Source organism: Schistocerca piceifrons, chromosome 4, assembly GCF_021461385.2.
Source record: "Schistocerca piceifrons isolate TAMUIC-IGC-003096 chromosome 4, iqSchPice1.1, whole genome shotgun sequence".
In the NCBI taxonomy this organism is placed as follows: Eukaryota; Metazoa; Arthropoda; class Insecta; order Orthoptera; family Acrididae; genus Schistocerca; species Schistocerca piceifrons.
Genome location: NC_060141.1, coordinates 255747512 through 255765773, shown reverse-complemented (window position 1 = coordinate 255765773; position 18262 = coordinate 255747512). Strand labels below are relative to the sequence as shown.

Sequence of the window (18262 nt, the reverse complement as noted above, 5' to 3'; positions counted from 1 at the left end):
TAACTAAACACTAAATTTGGCCTTGAAAGTGGTGTTCTGAATGGAATAATTGAACAAAGCTTCTGTTAAAAAGGTCACTTTTATTTTTACCTTACTTTAGCAACTATTTTGTAACAATTTATCGTAAGGGTAACTCAGGCCTGTAATCTCACTGGCTGTAGTAGCATCGTCTTAAGTTATGAGTTCCGCTTCGAACTGAGTCCCGATGATCAATGAAGACCTGCAGGGTGACGCCTCGGATACTGATGGCATTCCATCCTGACTGTCGCCCAGCGTAAAGGCTGTCATCCAGGAGTGATGGTGAGGGGCACCATTTCATTTCATAGCAGGACCCCTTTGGTTTTATCTGCGGTATCCTTATAGCACAGCGGAACGTCGACGAATTCTACTCAGCCTCCCCCTCCCCCAGTGTTTTCCCTCATAGCAATCATCCAAGTTTTACATTTCAGCAAGACAGTGGCTGCTGGTAGATAACGAGATTTTCTACTGCTTGCCTTAGTGTTTGTCAAACTCTATGTTGGCCAGCAAGGTCGCCGCATCTCTCACCAACTGAGAACAGATGGAGCGTTATTTGCAGGACGCTCCAACCAGCTCGGGATTTTGACGGCCTTACGCTACACTTGGACAGAATTTTGCACGGTATCCCTCAGGTAGACATCCAACAATATTGTAGATCAATGCCAATACGAATGACTGCTTGTATTACGATCTGAGGTGGATCGTCGTGCGGGCTGATAACTTGTTCAATTTGTGAATCTCATTATCTCGAACAAATCATCCAAATTTACTGAAATTGTAATCACTTGTTTGTCTGTATATGTACAGCATATGTACCGATTTCTGTCCAATTCTGATAATTCCTTCGTGGTGCGTCGTTCTTTATTTTTGGTTCAAATGGCTCTGAGCGCTATGGGACTTAACATCTGAGGTCATCAGTCAGCTAGAACTACTTAAACCTAACTAACCTAAGGACATCACACACATCCATGCCCAAGGCAGGATTCGAACCTATGACCGTAGCGGTCGCGAGGTTACAGACGTCCTTTATTTATACTTATCCTCAAGCTATGTCATTTAATGTGTATATGACTGACTATATATTAGCTATGATTTGAATTGTACTTATAGATTGTTAAAAAATCGGATACAGTGGTTAAGAAACGGTTGCACCAACCTTGATCTCCTGCATTCGCGCCGCGTAGATGATGGGGTTGAGCAAGGTCTTGAGTATGATGAGGAAGTTGACGGTGGTGTAGATGAAGAACATGCGGAACTTGTCGCGCGGCGTCTCGGGGAACGGGAACGGGCAGTCGGCGCAGACGAGCACGAACACGAGCACGCCCGGCATGAGGCCGATCACGTAAGAGCCGAGGATGAGCAGCGTGGTGCGGATGGCCTTGACGCTGCGCGCCATCTGCTGGTTGCTGTGCTGGTGCTGGTGGTGGTGCTGGTGCGGCGCGTGGTGGTGGTGGTGGGCGCGGCGCTGGCTGCCGCGGTGGCGCTGCGGCGCGCCGCCCGTGCTCGTGCTCGTGGTCGTGCGCAGGCTGGCGCGGCTGAAGCGCAGCCGGCTCGCCTGGTGCCGCCGCACGATCACGAAGATGTGCGCGTAGATGATCGCCATCAGCAGCAGCGGCCCGAAGAACAGCGAGGAGAAGGTCGCCCGGAACTTGCAGAACAGCAGGAAGCTGCGCCGTGGGAAACGCGCTGTGGTCGCCCCGCCGAAATCTGTCTACAATGTGCGCTCTACTGCCAGCTGCCGCGCCCTATGCTAGACATCGGACCGCTGTGGAGCTTATAGCTGGTAGTTGCGTCGCATGAGCTGTAACCTTAAGGGGAACTGTACGTCATGACGGCCAAAAGTTTTTTATTTAATAAAATTGTCTGATTCTTCTTGATTCTAAAAATACACTACTGGCCATTAAAATTGGTACACCAAGAAGAAATGAAGATGATAAAGGGTATTCATTGGACAAATATATTGTACTAAAACTGACATGTGATTACATTTTTGCGCTATTTGGGTGCATAGATCCTGAGAAATCAGTACCCAGAACAATCACTTCTGGCCGTAATAACAGCATTGATACGCCTGGTGACGAGCCAGTTGCTCGGCCACCATTGACCAGACGTTTTCAATTGGTGACAGATCTGGACAATGTGGTGGCCAGGGCAGCAGTCGAACATTTTCTGTATCCAGAAAGGCCCGTACAGGACCTGCAACATGCGGTCGTGCATTATCCTGCTGAAATGTAGGGTTTCTCAGGGATCGAATGAGGGGTAGAGCCACTGGTCGTAACAAATCTGAAATGTAACGTCCACTGTTCAAAGTGCCGCCAATGCGAACAAGAGGTGACCGAGACGTGTAACCAATGGCACCCCATATCATCACGCCTGGCGATACGCCGGTATAGTGATGACGAATACACGCTTCCAATGTGCGTTCACCGCGATGTCACCAAACATGGATGAGACCATTATGATGCTGTAACAGAACCCGGATTCATCCGAAAAATGGCGTTTTGCCATTCGTGCTCTCAGGTTCGTCGTTGAGTACACCATCGTAGGCGCTCTTGCCTGTGATGCAGCGTCAAGGGTAACCGCAGCCATGGTCTCCGAGCTGATAGTCCATGCTGCTGCAAACGTCGTCGAACTGTTCGTGCAGATGGTTGTTGTCTTGCAAACGTCCCCATCTGTTGACTCAGGAGTCGAGACGTGGCTGTACGATCCGCTACAGCCATGTGGATAAGATGCCTGTCATCTCGACAGCTAGTGCTACGAGGGCGTTGGGATCCAGCACGGCGTTCCGTATTACCCTCCTGAACCCACCGATTCCATATTCTGCTAACAGTCATTGGATCACGACCAACGCGAGCAGCAATGTCTGCATACGATAAACCGCAATCGCGATAGGCTACAATCCCACCTTTATCAAAGTCGGAAACGTGATGGTACGCATTTCTCCTCCTTATACGAGACATCACAACATCGTTTCACAAGGCAACGCCGGTCAACTGCTGTTTGTGTATGAGAAATCGGTTGGAAACTTTCCTCATGTCAGCACGTTGTAGGTGTCGCCACCGGCGCCAACCTTGTGTGAATGCTCTGAAAAGCTAATCTTTACTTTACTTTTTCGTGTCCGGAGATTTGTTTCAAAGCCTTTCAGCCCAATGTCGGGCCAAGTCCAATGTTTCTCTCTTGTCAAGCCACAGTTCTTCAAGGGTACACCTTGTGGGGCAGATGGAACACTGTAGAAGGTGTTCCATATCTTGAACTTCACCAAAGTCGCATTTGTTGTCTCCTTCGTCCTTGAAGCCCCATTTGACTAGGTTTGCTTTAACTGGTGTTACGCCTGTTCTGATGCGGTTCAGTGTTCTCCAAATCTTCCAGTTTTATGTACTGCCGCTGGGTATTTCTCGTGAGACAGGGTAGTCCTTCGGAGGCTCGTTCAATTCACTAGCGAGAAATCTCTTGCGGGATTTAAGTCTGCTACGTCCACATGAAGAACCATGGAGCGGGTGGCGCTTGTCGAAAATCTGTTTAAATTTTTCTGTATGTTCGTGCGCAATTCTTCGGGATTCAGGATATGAGAATCCAGCTGCTTTGTATATTTTCCCAAGTGGAGTGGGTTTCATGCATCCTGTTGTTAGCCTGCATGTTTCATTAAGGACTGTAGTGACATTTTTGGCATGTGTGGATCGAGACCATACAGGGTATGAATATTCTGCCGTGTAGAAGCAAAGTGCTTGAGCAGTTGTTCGTAATACAGTCGGACTAGCTCCCCATTTACTATTCGTCAGTTTTCTTAAAATATTGTTCCTGGCAGCAAATTTTTGGCAGGTTTTTTCACAGTGATATCTGTACGTCAGTGATCTATCCAGTACGACACCAAGGTATGTTGGTTTGTCCGTATGGTCCAGTTTGTTGCCATTCCAGGTGACGTTCAGCTTCCTGTTTGCCTGTTTTGTGCGGAGGTGGAAAGCGCTAACGTGTGTCTTAGATGGATTTGGTTTGAGGGAGTTCTCTTTATAGTATTCAGACATTACGTGTAGCGAGCTTTCTAATTTCCCTTCTACTTCCTCGAAGCTATTTCCTTGTGCTGTAATGGCCAGATCATCGGCATACAAGAAATGGGTAGTACGTTACGGTGTTGGTTGATCATTGGTGGATAGGTTAAATAGTAGGGGGGGGGGGGGGGGCCAGCACACTGCCCTGGGCGAGACCGTTCTTTTGTCGACGCCATCGGCTTCTTTTTCGTTCAGCATTACATAGAACTGTCTGTTTTGCAGCAGAGATTCAATGATTTTTGTGAACTGATGATCCTTAAATGTACAGTACAGTTTTTCCATGAGCTTTCTGTGGTTGACGGTGTCGTATGCAGAACTTAAGTCCACCAATGCTACACCTGTTATTTGTTTATTTTCAAACCCTTCCTCTATGTGTTCTGTGAGTGCTAGGATTTGACTGGTGCATGATTTCCTGGGTCTGAATCCAGCCTGTTGGGGAATGGGCTTTTGGACTGCGATATTTGCTATGCGGTTTAGGAATATTCGTTCGTACAGTTTGTACAAATGGCACAGGAGTGCTATTGGGCGGTAGTTCATCGGTTGACCTGCGTCTTTCCCAGGTTTTAGTAGCGCCACTACCTTTGATTTCCTCCACATCTTTGGGATCTTACACGTTTTCAAGCAATGATTAAAGAGCTGCAGGATCCATTGCTTGGCACTAGGTCCGAGCTGTTTGATCTGTTCCACGCATATATCGTCGACTCCCGCTGCTTTCCCGTTTTTCATTGAGTTCATTCCATGATTAAGATCTTTCATGGTAAATGGTATTTCGAACATGCTTGACTCTAATCATTTGCATATCACAGCATCTTCTTCCTGTCGGTTAAATTTCGCATCTGTAGCACGTCATCTTCGTGATGCAGCAATTTTAATGGCCAGTAGTGCGTATACATTTCTATAGGACCTCATTCTTTTCAAGTTTAAATTCCTGTCTAAACCAGATACTCGTGAATACCAGCTGTCCCATTACTGTTAAACATAAATTCTTGCCTAGAATGTCTCTTTATTTAGTTCTGGTGCTAGAAACTCTTTCAAGGGGACGCTGACAACCTCGACGTAGAGCGCCCTTAAAATCAAAACACACGCACAAATTCTTACGGTAGAACTAAAGCCAATTTATATTTATCTTTCACATTCTTAATTCCTGGAAAAAATTTTACATAGCGAAACACAGATTCCGAATGACTGCTCCAGTAGTTGCATTTGGGAACACTTGCCAAAAACTGTTTTTGTTGGCATGTCAGTGTTTCTGAGTAGTATGATGGGCACCATAATATGTTTCAAAGATGGAGTAACAAGCAGATCAAAAACCATGGTCAGACTGGGCATCAAAAATTGGGAACAACCCAAAAAGTGTGTTGCTACTAGCGGACAGACAACGTGTCGCTGAAGCTGAAAAAGCTGCTCAGAACACTAAACAGGAGGCCAGAATAACAAAGATTAGAAAGAAAACTAAAGAATATGATAAGGACACTTAGAATAAATAAGATTATAGATCTGCAATGTTTTGACATTTGGTCATTGATATGAAAATCACATGCCAGTCTCCAGTTTGAGCTTCCCGTAATTAACATTGTAGCTTGCTTGGGTACCTTTGTCTCATCCAGTATCAAAGCTTCAAAAGCAGCCTTTGCGTGAATAGTAATACTGTACTGGCCTACACAATGAATCACACTATTCAACAATGTATTACGTATTTTAAGCTGGAGCGTGTCATATGTGTGGTGTCACCGCCAGACACCACACTTGCTAGGTGGTAGCCTTTAAATCAGCCGCGGTCCGTTAGTATACGTCGGACCCGCGTGTCGCCACTATCAGTGACTGCAGACCGAGCGCCGCCACACGGCAGGTCTAGAGAGACTTCCTAGCACTCGCCCCAGTTGTACAGCCGACTTTGCTAGCGATGGTTCACTGACAAATTACGCTCTCATTTGCGGAGACGATAGTTAGCATAGCCTTCAGCTACGTCATTTGCTACGACCTAGCAAGGCGCCATTATCATTTGTTATTTATCCTGTGATGCATGTACCGCCAGACCGATGTTCACCAATTATGGATTAAAGTTAAGTATTCCGGCAGCTACGTACTTTTCTTGCTAGTATAATTACTTTACCTGTTCCAGACCTCACGCCAGCCTGCGTGAGCTTAAACGCGTGCCTTTCGGCTACCCGTCACTGTGGATTGGCTGTCTTGCCAGTCCACAACAATATGTTCTTAAATTATTACGAGAAAATTTAATTCGAAGAAAAAAACGTTTTTAGGAATACACATAACAATAAACTGGTAAATATTACAGGTTTACTGCTTGAACAAATTAGAAATAAAGAAAAGAAAATTTGTTTTGTCATATGTTCAATACTGAACCCAAAATAAAAATTACACGTGATTCAATACGTAAGATAAAAATCAATATTGATTCCACGATGCATTCGACAATTTTCAAATTTATTTCACAATAGAGTTCACTATCGACTAATTATTGTGTTAAAGTTTCATTCTAATATCTATTAAAGTTTTTAGTTATTAAATTAAAAAATACTAGTAAAAATTACAGGCAATGACGTCCAGGTCTCGTTAAGCAGTCTTCACGCGGGACGAGTTAACTGACGTTTGCCTGAAGCTGTACGAGTTTGAGTTTTGTGACTTCACTTCCTGGTTTTCCACGTTGCGGAGGCACTGTCGCACGTGAAACACAAAACTAGTTCTGCAATATTTCGACAACCCGCTACGAAATGTTGAGACAATAATAAGGAAGAACGCTCTCTGCGTCAGGAGCACAACTTCAGAGATGCCGTAATGGATTTTCTCTGTTGCAGTCCAAGACAGTATTCGCTGGTTTTACATTATAATGTGTAGTATTAGAATGCAAGATCGCTTGTTGTGAACTATACTATTATTTCATGACCAATTTCGACAGTAACAGGCTGTCATCCTCAGAGTCTCCGGTCTCCAAGATATATAACTAAACATCAGTCTCGTCGTACGGGTACTGAGAACATGTCCCGGCAACACACTATGAACACTTCGCAGCTTGTCTTGCCAGCATCTAAGACTCCTGTTACGTTGGTGACGAACACACATAAACGTGACCTTCAGCACATTCTTCTTCCTTCCTATCATTTATACTTCTAAAACAAGTTGAAAACAATTTTTCCAGTGTATTTATATAGGTTAATTTTATTAGTTTCATTATTAACCTTTTAATTCTTCAGTCACTCTAGAACCCGATATTTTCCTGGCTAACATTTGCGAAGGGCATCGTTTGTTCCTGGACATGGGCCCACAGAACATACACTCCTGGAAATGGAAAAAAGAACACATTGACACCGGTGTGTCAGACCCACCATACTTGCTCCGGACACTGCGAGAGGGCTGTACAAGCAATGATCACACGCACGGCACAGCGGACACACCAGGAACCGCGGTGTTGGCCGTCGAATGGCGCTAACTGCGCAGCATTTGTGCACCGCCGCCGTCAGTGTCAGCTAGTTTGCCATGGCATACGGAGCTCCATCGCAGTATTTAACACTGGTAGCATGCCGCGACAGCGTGGACGTGAACCGTATGTGCAGTTGACGGACTTGGAGCGAGGGCGTATAGTGGGCATGCGGGAGGCCGGGTGGACGTACCGCCGAATTGCTCAACACGTGGGGCGTGAGGTCTCCACAGTACATCGATGTTGTCGCCAGTGGTCGGCGGAAGGTGCACGTGCCCGTCGACCTGGGACCGGACCGCAGCGACGCACGGATGCACGCCAAGACCGTAGGATCCTACGCAGTGCCGTAGGGGACCGCACCGCCACTTCATAGCAAATTAGGGACACTGTTGCTCCTGGGGTATCGGCGAGGACCATTCGCAACCGTCTCCATGAAGCTGGGCTACGGTCCCGCACACCGTTAGGCCGTCTTCCGCTCACGCCCCAACATCGTGCAGCCCGCCTCCAGTGGTGTCGCGACAGGCGTGAATGGAGGGACGAATGGAGACGTGTCGTCTTCAGCGATGAGAGTCGCTTCTGCCTTGGTGCCAATGATGGTCGTATGCGTGTTTGGCGCCGTGCAGGTGAGCGCCACAATCAGGACTGCATACGACCGAGGCACACAGGGCAAACACCCGGCATCATGGTGTGGGGAGCGATCTCCTACACTGGCCGTACACCACTGGTGATCGTCGAGGGCACACTGAATAGTGCACGGTACATCCAAACCGTCATCGAACCCATCGTTCTACCATTCCTAGACCGGCAAGGGAACTTGCTGTTCCAACAGGACAATGCACGTCCGCATGTATCCCATGCCACCCAACGTGCTCTAGAAGGTGTAAGTCAACTACCCTGGCCAGCAAGATCTCCGGATCTGTCCCCCATTGAGCATGTTTGGGACTGGATGAAGCGTCGTCTCACGCGGTCTGCACGTCCAGCACGAACGCTGGTCCAACTGAGGCGCCAGGTGGAAATGGCATGGCAAGCCGTTCCACAGGACTACATCCAGCATCTCTATGATCGTCTCCATGGGAGAATAGCAGCCTGCATTGCTGCGAAAGGTGGATATACACTGTACCAGTGCCGACATTGTGCATGCTCTGTTGCCTGTGTCTATGTGCCTGTGGTTCTGTCAGTGTGATCATGTGATGTATCTGACCCCAGGAATGTGTCAATAAAGTTTCCCCTTCCTGGGACGATGAATTCACGGTGTTCTTATTTCAATTTCCAGGAGTGTATTTTAATCGGTACAGTAAGGACAGTTCGTAATTGTAACGCAGATTAGTCCCAATTTTGGCAGTTGTTCCACATTACACGGGGACTGTTCCCATTTCTTTTTCCTTTCAGATACTGCCTCGTTGTTTTTTATGAACGGTTCAGTTTCTAATTTCTAATTCCATTCCTTCGCTTTTATACAATGGGCATTCATCATTAATGATGGTCTTAACACCCGAAGAGCCAAGCCATGACAACTGTTACTCTGCGGCATTCTGTAATATACTATGTGATCAAAAGTATCCGGACACCTGGCTGAAAATGACTTAAAAGTTGTGGCGCTCTCCATCGATAATGCTGCAATTCAGTATGGCGTTGGCCCACCATTAGCCTTGGTGACAGCCTCCACTCTCGAGGGCATACGTTTAATCAGGTGTTGAAATAATTCTTGCGGAATGGCGGCCCATTCTTCACGGAGTGCTGCACTGAGGAGCGGTATCGATGTCGGTCGGTGAGGCCTGGCACAAAGTCGGCGTTCCCAAATACCCCAAAGGTGCGCTGTAGGATTCACGTCAGGACTTTGCGCAGGCCAGTCCTTTACAGGGATGTTATGATTGTGCAACCACTCCGCCACAGGCTGTGCATTATGAACAGGTGCTCGATCGCGTTGAAAGATGCAGTCGCCATCCCCGAGCTGCTCTTCAACAACAGGAAACGAAAAGTGCTTCAAACATCAATATAGGCCTGTGCTGTGATTGTGCCAATGTTGACGCTACACACGCTGGCAGATGACGTTCACCAGGCATTCGCCATAACCACAGCCGGCCATCGGATCGCCAAATTGTGTACCGTGATTCGTCGCTACACACAACGTTTTTCCACCCTAAAATCGTTCAATATCTACGCTCCTTACACCAAGCTAGGCGTCGTTTGGCATTTACCGGCGTAATGTGTGGGTTATGAGCAGCCACTCGACCATGAAATCCAAGTTTTCTCACCTGCCGCCTAACTGTCATATGACTTGCAGTGGATCCTGATGCAGTTTGGAATTCATGTGGAATGGTCTGGATAGATGTCTGCCCATTACACATTACGACCCTCTTCAACTGTCTGCGGTCTCTGTCAGTCAACAGACAGGGTCTGCCTGTACGCTTTTGTGCTGTACGTGTTCCTTCACGTTTCCACTTCACCATCACATCGGAAACAGTGGACCTAGGGATGTTTAGGAATGTGGAAAAGTCGCTCACGGACTATGACACAAGTGACACTCAGTCACTTAAGCACGTTCGAAGTCCGTGAGTTCCGCGGAACTCCCTATTCTGCTCTCTCACGATGTCTAATGATTACTGAGGTCGCTGATGTGGAGTACCTGGCACTAGGTGGCAGCACAATGCACCTAATACGAAAAGCACATGTTTTTGGGGGTGTCAGGATACTTTTGATCACATAGTGTATTATAAGTCAGCGCAAGCCTCCGACTGCACCGCCCAACTACACTCGATGTGTAAACTACTTATCTACTTAACACAAATTTATGACAGATTTTGTTAACAAAAGAAAAGTTTTCTCTTTAAAATCATGAAGCTAAGGTAACTTTTAGACGTTGGGCCAGGTGGCTCCCTCATCCAGTACAACTTGCGTCAGTAACAGTCTGTGCTCACACGTAAATTAAACTCAATTGATAGAAGAGCAAGCAACAGATAATGGCTCATGTTATTTTCAATACTGGATACGATGTCTAATGACTGCTGAGGTCGCTGATATGTAAGACGTGGCAGTAGGTGCCGGCACAATGCACCTAATATGAAAAACGTATGTTTTTGGGAGTGTCCGGATACTTTTGATCACATAGTGTAGGTCCCTTACCATACGACATAGTATTGTAAGTAACCAAGACCCTTGTAAAAGGGGGTCCAGGAGTATACGGTGGGTCAGGGTACTCCCCAGCCCTTGTGGTGGGAAACTGCCCCGAAAGGAGGGGGAGTCGCCAATGTTAACGACATCAGGATGGAGAAGACAATGGAGAAGACAACTGCATTAAGCACACAATATGTATCCATAGGACATGTAGCCTATAACTGTGAAAGTGTCTTGAGATCGGTCCATTGGCAAAAGATTTCGGAATAGCTCGTATTCGGATCTCTATGAGGAGGCTGCTATGGGGCGGTGACCGTGAGAAAAAGTTTCAATAACCAATGGACGGATAACGTTCTACGAGTCGGGGCATGGAATGTCAGAAGCTTGAAGTTAGAAAATCTGAAAAGGAAATGCAAAGGCTCTATTAGATACAGTGGTGGTCAGTGAAGTGGAATCGAAATAAGACAAGAATATCTGGTCAGATGAGTATAAGGTAACACCAATAGCTGCAGAAAATGGTATAACTAGAGTCGGATTCATTATGAAAATGAAGGTAGGGCAAATAGTATGTTTCTGTGAACAGTTTAGTGATAGGTGTTGTTCTCATCGGACGCGACACAAACCAACAACGACAGCAATAATTCAGCTGTACATGATGCCGTACAAGCAGAAGATGAAAAAGGTATATGAGGACATCAAAGGGTAATTCAGTACATAAAGAGAGATCAAAAGCTAATACGCATGGGGGGGACTGGAATGTTGCTGTAGGGGAAGGTGTAGAAAAAAGGGTTACTGGAAAATATGGGCTTCGTGTTAGGAATGAGAGAGGAGAAAGACTAATTGGGACTGTAATAAATATCAGCTATTAACAGAGAATACACTGTTCAAGAATCACAAGAAGAGGCGGAGGTATACTTGGGAAAGAGCGGGAGATACGGGGAAATTCCAGGTACATTACATCATGGACAGGCAGAGATTCCAAAATCAGAGACTGTGTCGTAAGGCGTACTCTGGAGCAGATATAGAATCAGATACAATTAGTACTGATGAGGAGTAAGCTCAGGTTTAAGAGACTGGTCAGGAGGAATAAATACGCAAAGAAACAGGTTATGGAAGTACTAAGGAAGGTAGACGCACGCTCGAAGTTCTCTAAGGCCCAAGATTCTGCTATAAGGAATAACTCAGTAGACAGTTCAGTTGAAGAGAAATTGGCAGCTCTGGAAAGGGTAATCACAGAAGTAGGAAAGAAAAACATAGCTGTAAAGAAGGTAATTGGAAGAGACCGTGGGTAACAGAAGAAATACTTTAGTTGATCGATGAAAGAAGGAAATAAAACAGTGTTCAGGGAAATTCAGAAATACAGAAATACAAGTCGCTGAGGAATGAAATAAACAAGAGGTGCAGAAAAACTAAGGCGAAATGGCTGTAAGAAAAATCGATAAAGAAATGATTATAGGAAAGACGTTATCAGCATATAGAAAAGTTAAAAGAACTATCGTTGACATTAAAAAAATTGCTCTGAGCACTATGGGACTTAACATCTGAGGTCATCAGTCCCCTAGAATTTAGAACTACTTAAACCTAACTAACCTAAGGACATCACACACATCCATGCCCGAGGCAGGATTCGAACCTGCGACCGTAGCGGTCACGCGGTTCTACACTGTAGCGCCTAGAACCGCTCGGCCACCCCGGCAGGCGTTGCCATTAAAAGAAAGCGTACCAAAGCTCGTCTCGTCTCCCTCCAACGTGCACGATTGTATTGTGTCGTGGTGCGTTCCCGACGACAGGACCTCCTCCACTACGAAACGCCATCCACATGCCATGCCGCATCCGAACATCGTCGTGGACGACGACTTTTCGTCCCCAATATCACCAAACAACACAGGCGGCAGTGGTGTCTGCCTTTGCTTAACATTATCGCCAATTTTATGACGATGAACCGATGGCAACGCCAATTCCTGACGATCTCCATCCTGCCCCTGATCGGACCCTCACCGTAGCGGAGTCAGCGTCCATGATGTCTGCAATCAACGCATGAGAGGTGGTAGATGCGATCAACAAAGAGGCCTAGAACAAATCACCAGGATCGGATGGTCTCCCCATGGAGTTTTAGCTGGCGTTCACCACTTTAATGCTTCCTTGCTGGACGGCAATGATCCAGGTACTGTTTACTCAGTCCTTCTCAATCCCACCTGAATTCGTCGCTGGCATTCTTCTACCTGTGCCTAAGTCGAAGGGAGGGTCTCATGTCTCTGCATATCGCACCCTTACATTAATGAATGCAGACTATTAAATCTTAGCACGCTTCTTAGCAGCGCGCATACGCACCGTCTTACCCACGGTCCTTTCAGCGGAGCAGACTGCACGTGGTTGTGGAGCCACCCTACACACAGCCCTATGAGAATGCCGTGACCTCATCGCGCTGGCGGCAGTTTGTCGTCTTCGCGCAGCACTGGTATCCATCGATTTCACGAGTGCCTTTGATCACGTTCGACACCCAATTCCTCCTCATGGTGGCGACACTTCTAGGGTTGTCATTACTCTTTGTCTATGCCATTCACCAGTTGCTACTTCTCGCGGTCTCGATGGTACAAGTCAATGGGAGGCTTGTAAGACCGATTCCTATACGTCGCTCTGTGCGTCAACGATGCCCTACGTCTACCTTACTATATACCATCGCACTTGAGCCCCTCATCACTGATCTTACCTCTAGACTGCAGGGTCTCACTTTACGTGACTGCATCTTTCACTGCAGGGCTTATGCGGACGACCTCCTCTTTCTCACCTGCTCCTCCACGGAACTCAATGACGCCATCCAATTGATCCACCAGTATAAGCGTATTTCGGGTGGCATTCTTAATGTACGCAAATCGACTATGATGCACATTAGGCGCGGCCTCTCGGTTATGGTGCAGACCCCACTCCCAGTCAGTACCACCCTTCGTTACTTGGGTATCGAATTTACGAGCTCGTCACACCGCACAGTGACCCTCGCTTACCGGCGACTTCTGCAGTCGATTCGGCACCATGTTTGCGGTCAAGTGCACCGTAACTTAAACCAACTCCAACGTGTGTCCTATTTCAACATGTATGTCGCTCCTAAACTGGTACACGTCACCAAGATCCTCCCGACGCCGTCACTCCTTGGCCGCCGCATCCAATCAACCTTTGGATATTTCGTGTCAGCAGGAGCACTTTTCGAAGTCCGCTACAACACTCTAACACTGCCTCCTGCAAAATGAGGGGCACGATCTTCTGCACGCTTTGTCCATACTATGTTGCGACACTGGCGGGGGCCGGTCCCGTCCTTAACACGCAGTCTCTGAGGTATCCTCCGACCAGCTTCTCTCGATATACCGGTCAATGTGGCATCTATTTCTCCGTTATTGTACCATGTCGCCAATTGTTTCATAGAACTTAGCTACATTCGGGCCGCTCTTCAAGTCACCTGTCTTCCCCGTACAAAAGACTATTATCGTTTGTTTATGCTGTCCAACCCTTACAACTTCATGGTACTACAGCACCCTAACATTCACTGGCGAACTATTTGGGAGTGTGTGCAAGCACCCTTTTTACCGTCATCTGTGATGCACTCTGATATGTTTTAGTCTATGGCAAATTCCCGACCAATAGTCGACTTTACCGCATAGGACTGGCCACCTCCCCACTCTGCCCTGACTGTCAGTTCGAAGACACCGACGAGCACCGTCATACGTGCCCACTAAAAGGAAATCTTTTGCTCCTCATCCAACTAATCGTGTGCTTTTACCTCCGTGTTCCGCCAACGACTGTAACCTAACATTTCTTGTTGGTGCCCCAGACATTTTACTACCCTCTTGCTAAGCATAATACACTCGTATGGTTTCGAGGACAGGCTTTAGAATACGTCTTTCACAGTGGTCCGCATACAGCCCTCGACTTCTGTTACAAAGTTGTTTCTATGTTGGTTAGTCCATATCTATACATTCTGGTGAACACACATGCAGCTGGAGCCAGTCTCTCCTGGCGAGATCTTTTGGGGTCGGTTTTTGCGGTAGTTGTTTTATTCCTAGTTCATGTGTAGCGTTATGACCCGTTGTTTACAAGCGCTGGTTTTTTTATTTCCATTTGCAATTTAGAGCAGTGATGCTTTTTCTGAAGTTCTGGTTGCGTGTATTGGTTATCCTGCATTTCATTTATATTTTTCTGCTCTTGCCCTTCTTACCATATGTGTATACAGCTTCCGTAGCAGCTATTTCATTTATAGATCGATAAGGGGAATACTCTTTCCACACTTCTGTAATACTTTGCTGTTCCAGCTCTTCTTGCCATGTGTCTGTGTACAAGCTCCTCAGCAACTACTCACTTGCAGATTGGTAGAAGAAATTCTTTCAGCAGCTGCTGTGGGGTTGTTCCCCGCATATTTCGAGCGTTATTGTGGGCTATGGCACGCAGCAAGGTGAACATATACAAACACACGATTAGAAAAAGCCGGCCTGTGTAGCCGAGCAGTTCTAGGCACTTCAGTCTGGAACCACGCGACCGCTACGGTCGCAGGTTCGAATCCGGCCTCGGGCATGGATGTGTGTGATGTCCTTAGGTTAGTTAGGTTTGAGTAGTTCTATGTCTAGGGGACAGATGAGCTCCGATGTTAAGTCCCATAGTGCTCAGAGCCATTTGAACCATTTGATTGGAAATGGAAACAAAACTCGTTACAAGCATCCTCAGTCGAGCTCCATTTACCAAGGTGAACATCTCTGCTTCATTCAGCCTGGAGTAGTAGAGTAGAATGAAATTTTCTCCAGCACTGTGGATTGACGGGCCATTTCAAGAAACACAAACAGATTCATCACAGGCAGTAGTCTCCATGAGTTACGAAATGCATCCTCAGTCCAATCTCTTGCCTCATCATTATTTTCTGGGAAATATTCCGCTTATCCCACCCATTATAATCTCCTTACTCACCCATTAAACTCCTCTCTGTCCAACAGAAGCCCACCAATTTTACGCAGTTGTATTTCTTTGAATTTCAAGCAGCAAGAGTGTAGGGTAAGTGTCAGATCGGTTTCCCCACCAAAATTTTGGAAATTCTTGCAGCAGGATAATACACATATGAATAGATGAACTCAAATCCCATGGCAGTACATTACATACTTCCACTCCAGCAGCTCAGCACAAAATAAGTCTTCTTCCCACCAGTTCACAAGTGGGGGATGGGAGGAGCCCTGTCTCCCACAAACTGATCAAATAAGGAAAATGCAAATAGAATTTTATAAAGAAACAGTATATCCTCTGCATGGTAACTAACACTGATTTGAATTTCGTGTTGTGAGATCCTTCCACACCTTCACAGGCTGAGAGTTTCCCTCTAACTTGCAGATGAAGAATGGAGTGGGAGGGGAGAAGAGGGGATTTGGGGGAAGTGGAGGGGTGGGGGAAGGGAGAAGTGCCTTAGAACTGAAATGGGAAGGAGGTGACCAAAAATGTCCCAGTATTGGCATAGTTTTCCCAAAGAGGTGGGGGTGGGAGATGGACAGAGATGGCTCAGGGGTTTCTTAGATGGGTGGACTATCCCAGGGGGTTAGTATAACAATATATTAAGGGGAGGTGAATAGGGATAACTTGCCCCTGAATGTGTTCTTGCTCCTGGAATGTAGGCAAACTGCACAAAATTAAGCTCTTTTAACCTCCTCTCCCCCTTCCTCCACTACTTTCTACTTTTCACTATACTGTAGGGTGACCATCCTGAAGCCACAGTCTTAAGATAATCTGAGAGAGGAAAACTGTATGCATCACGTAAACTGTGTTAACTCTATACCTTGTGTTACCATATTTTCACTGTGCATTGTATGAGGTGGAATTTGTAGGTGACCCAAATATTTTGCTAAATCGCCTAAAAACAACACTCAGGTGGCCATGCACCAACTCACGGTGGTTAAACCCCCACGCAGATTCGATCCAGGTTTGGTTCAACTCGCTGTATAGCAAGCTAGTTCTTTGTGCATTACAATATACAGGTGTGTCAATGTTTCAACAGTATAAGTTCATACCACTTTCCCACATAGTCAACATGGTTGTCTAAGCATTTGGTATAACTGTAAACCAATCTGTCTGAAGTAGTACAAAACAAACCAGGATCCAAGTATAGGAGCCACTTACCTACAGGCAACTGGATGTCGGGATAATTTCTAAACTAAAAATCTTTGGGACATACGGGCTAATAGCAGGGTGTTCCGATGCAGTCCTTCGGAAACACCGAACCAGATCACACATAATCGAGGTCATTAGTGTGGGCCACTGTGGTGCATCAGCAGAACTCCTAGAATGGAACACACTACCGATACAACGCTTTATGTACTAGATAGACAACCCTATTCATTTGGTATTATTTCGTTTGAGCGTTGCCGTGGTACCCAGCGAAAATACTTCCTACAGGTCAGTGGGTTGCGTACGATATCGATTACACAGTTAGTGGAAGTGTTTTTGTGCAATGTACGTCATTCTACGATAGGCTTGAATCAACCATTTGCCGTGCATGGTAGCCGCTTGATCAGAGGCGCCTTGCCACTGATCGCACTGCTACCCTCGTCGGAGGTTCGAGTCCTCCCTCGGAGAAGTGTGTGTGTGTTGTTCTTAGCGTAAGTTAGTGTAAGTTCAAAATGACACACGTTGTCATTTTAGACGAACAACCTATGCTGACCTGTTGTGTGTGTGTGTGTGTGTGTGTGTGTGTGTGTGTGTGTGTGTGTGTGTGTGTGTGTATTGAACTGGGGACCTAGAAACGACGGAGAGGCTTCATCCTGCTGTAGCCCTCAATGGTTCACAACCCCACAACAGGTCACAGCAGTCCACCCACCCCAACGCAGCCCCACTCCGAACACAGCCTTATTGTCTGGTTCGGACCTCAGTGGCTCCATCCGGGAACGTCTCATACTAGACGAGTGTAACCCCAAATGTTTGCGTGGTAGAGTATTTAAGGTGTACACGTACGTGCAGCAATCACCGGCAATGTGTAACTGAGGTGGAACAAGGGGAACCAGCCCGTATTCACCGAGGCAGATGGAAAACCCGTACCCCCATGAACCATGGGCCTTGCCGTTGGTGGGGAGGCTTGCGTGCCTCAGCGATACAGATGGCCGTACCGTAGGTGCAACCACAACGGAGGGGTATCTGTTGAGAGGCCAGACAAACGTGTGGTTCCTGAAGAGGGGCAGCAGCCTTTTCGGTAGTTGCAGGGGCAACGGTCTGGATGATTGACTGATCTGGCCTTGCAACACTAACCAAAACGGCCTTGCTGTGCTGGTACTGCGAACGGCTGAAAGCAAAGGTAAACTACAGCCGTTATTTTTTCCGAGGGCATGTAGCTTTACTGTATGCTTAAATGATGATGGCGTCCTCTTGGGTAAAATATTCCGTAGGTAAAATAGTCCCCCATTCGGATCTCTGGGCAGCGACTACTCAGGAGGACGTCGTTATCAGGAGAAAGAAAACTGGCGTTCTACGGATCGGAGCGTGGAATGTCAGATCCCTTAATCGGGCAGGTAGGTTAGAAAATTCAAAAAGGGAAATGGATAGGTTGAAGTCAGATATAGTGAGAATTAGTGAAGTTCTGTGGCAGGAGGAACAAGATTTTTGGTCACATGAATACAGGGTTATAAATACAAAA

General features: G+C 46.6%; 1 protein-coding gene across 1 annotated transcript in view; it reads right to left on the bottom strand.

Moving 5' to 3' along the window:
- Positions 1-18262, bottom strand: part of LOC124795769 (beta-3 adrenergic receptor-like) — a 123865-nt gene that overhangs the window by 28635 nt on the left and 76968 nt on the right. The window contains exons 4-5 of the mRNA XM_047259853.1: positions 1550-1685; positions 1175-1501 (exon numbers count right to left, since the gene is read on the bottom strand). Of these exons, the coding sequence (XP_047115809.1) occupies positions 1175-1501; positions 1550-1685 (463 nt within the window). The remainder of the gene's footprint in view (positions 1-1174; positions 1502-1549; positions 1686-18262) is intronic.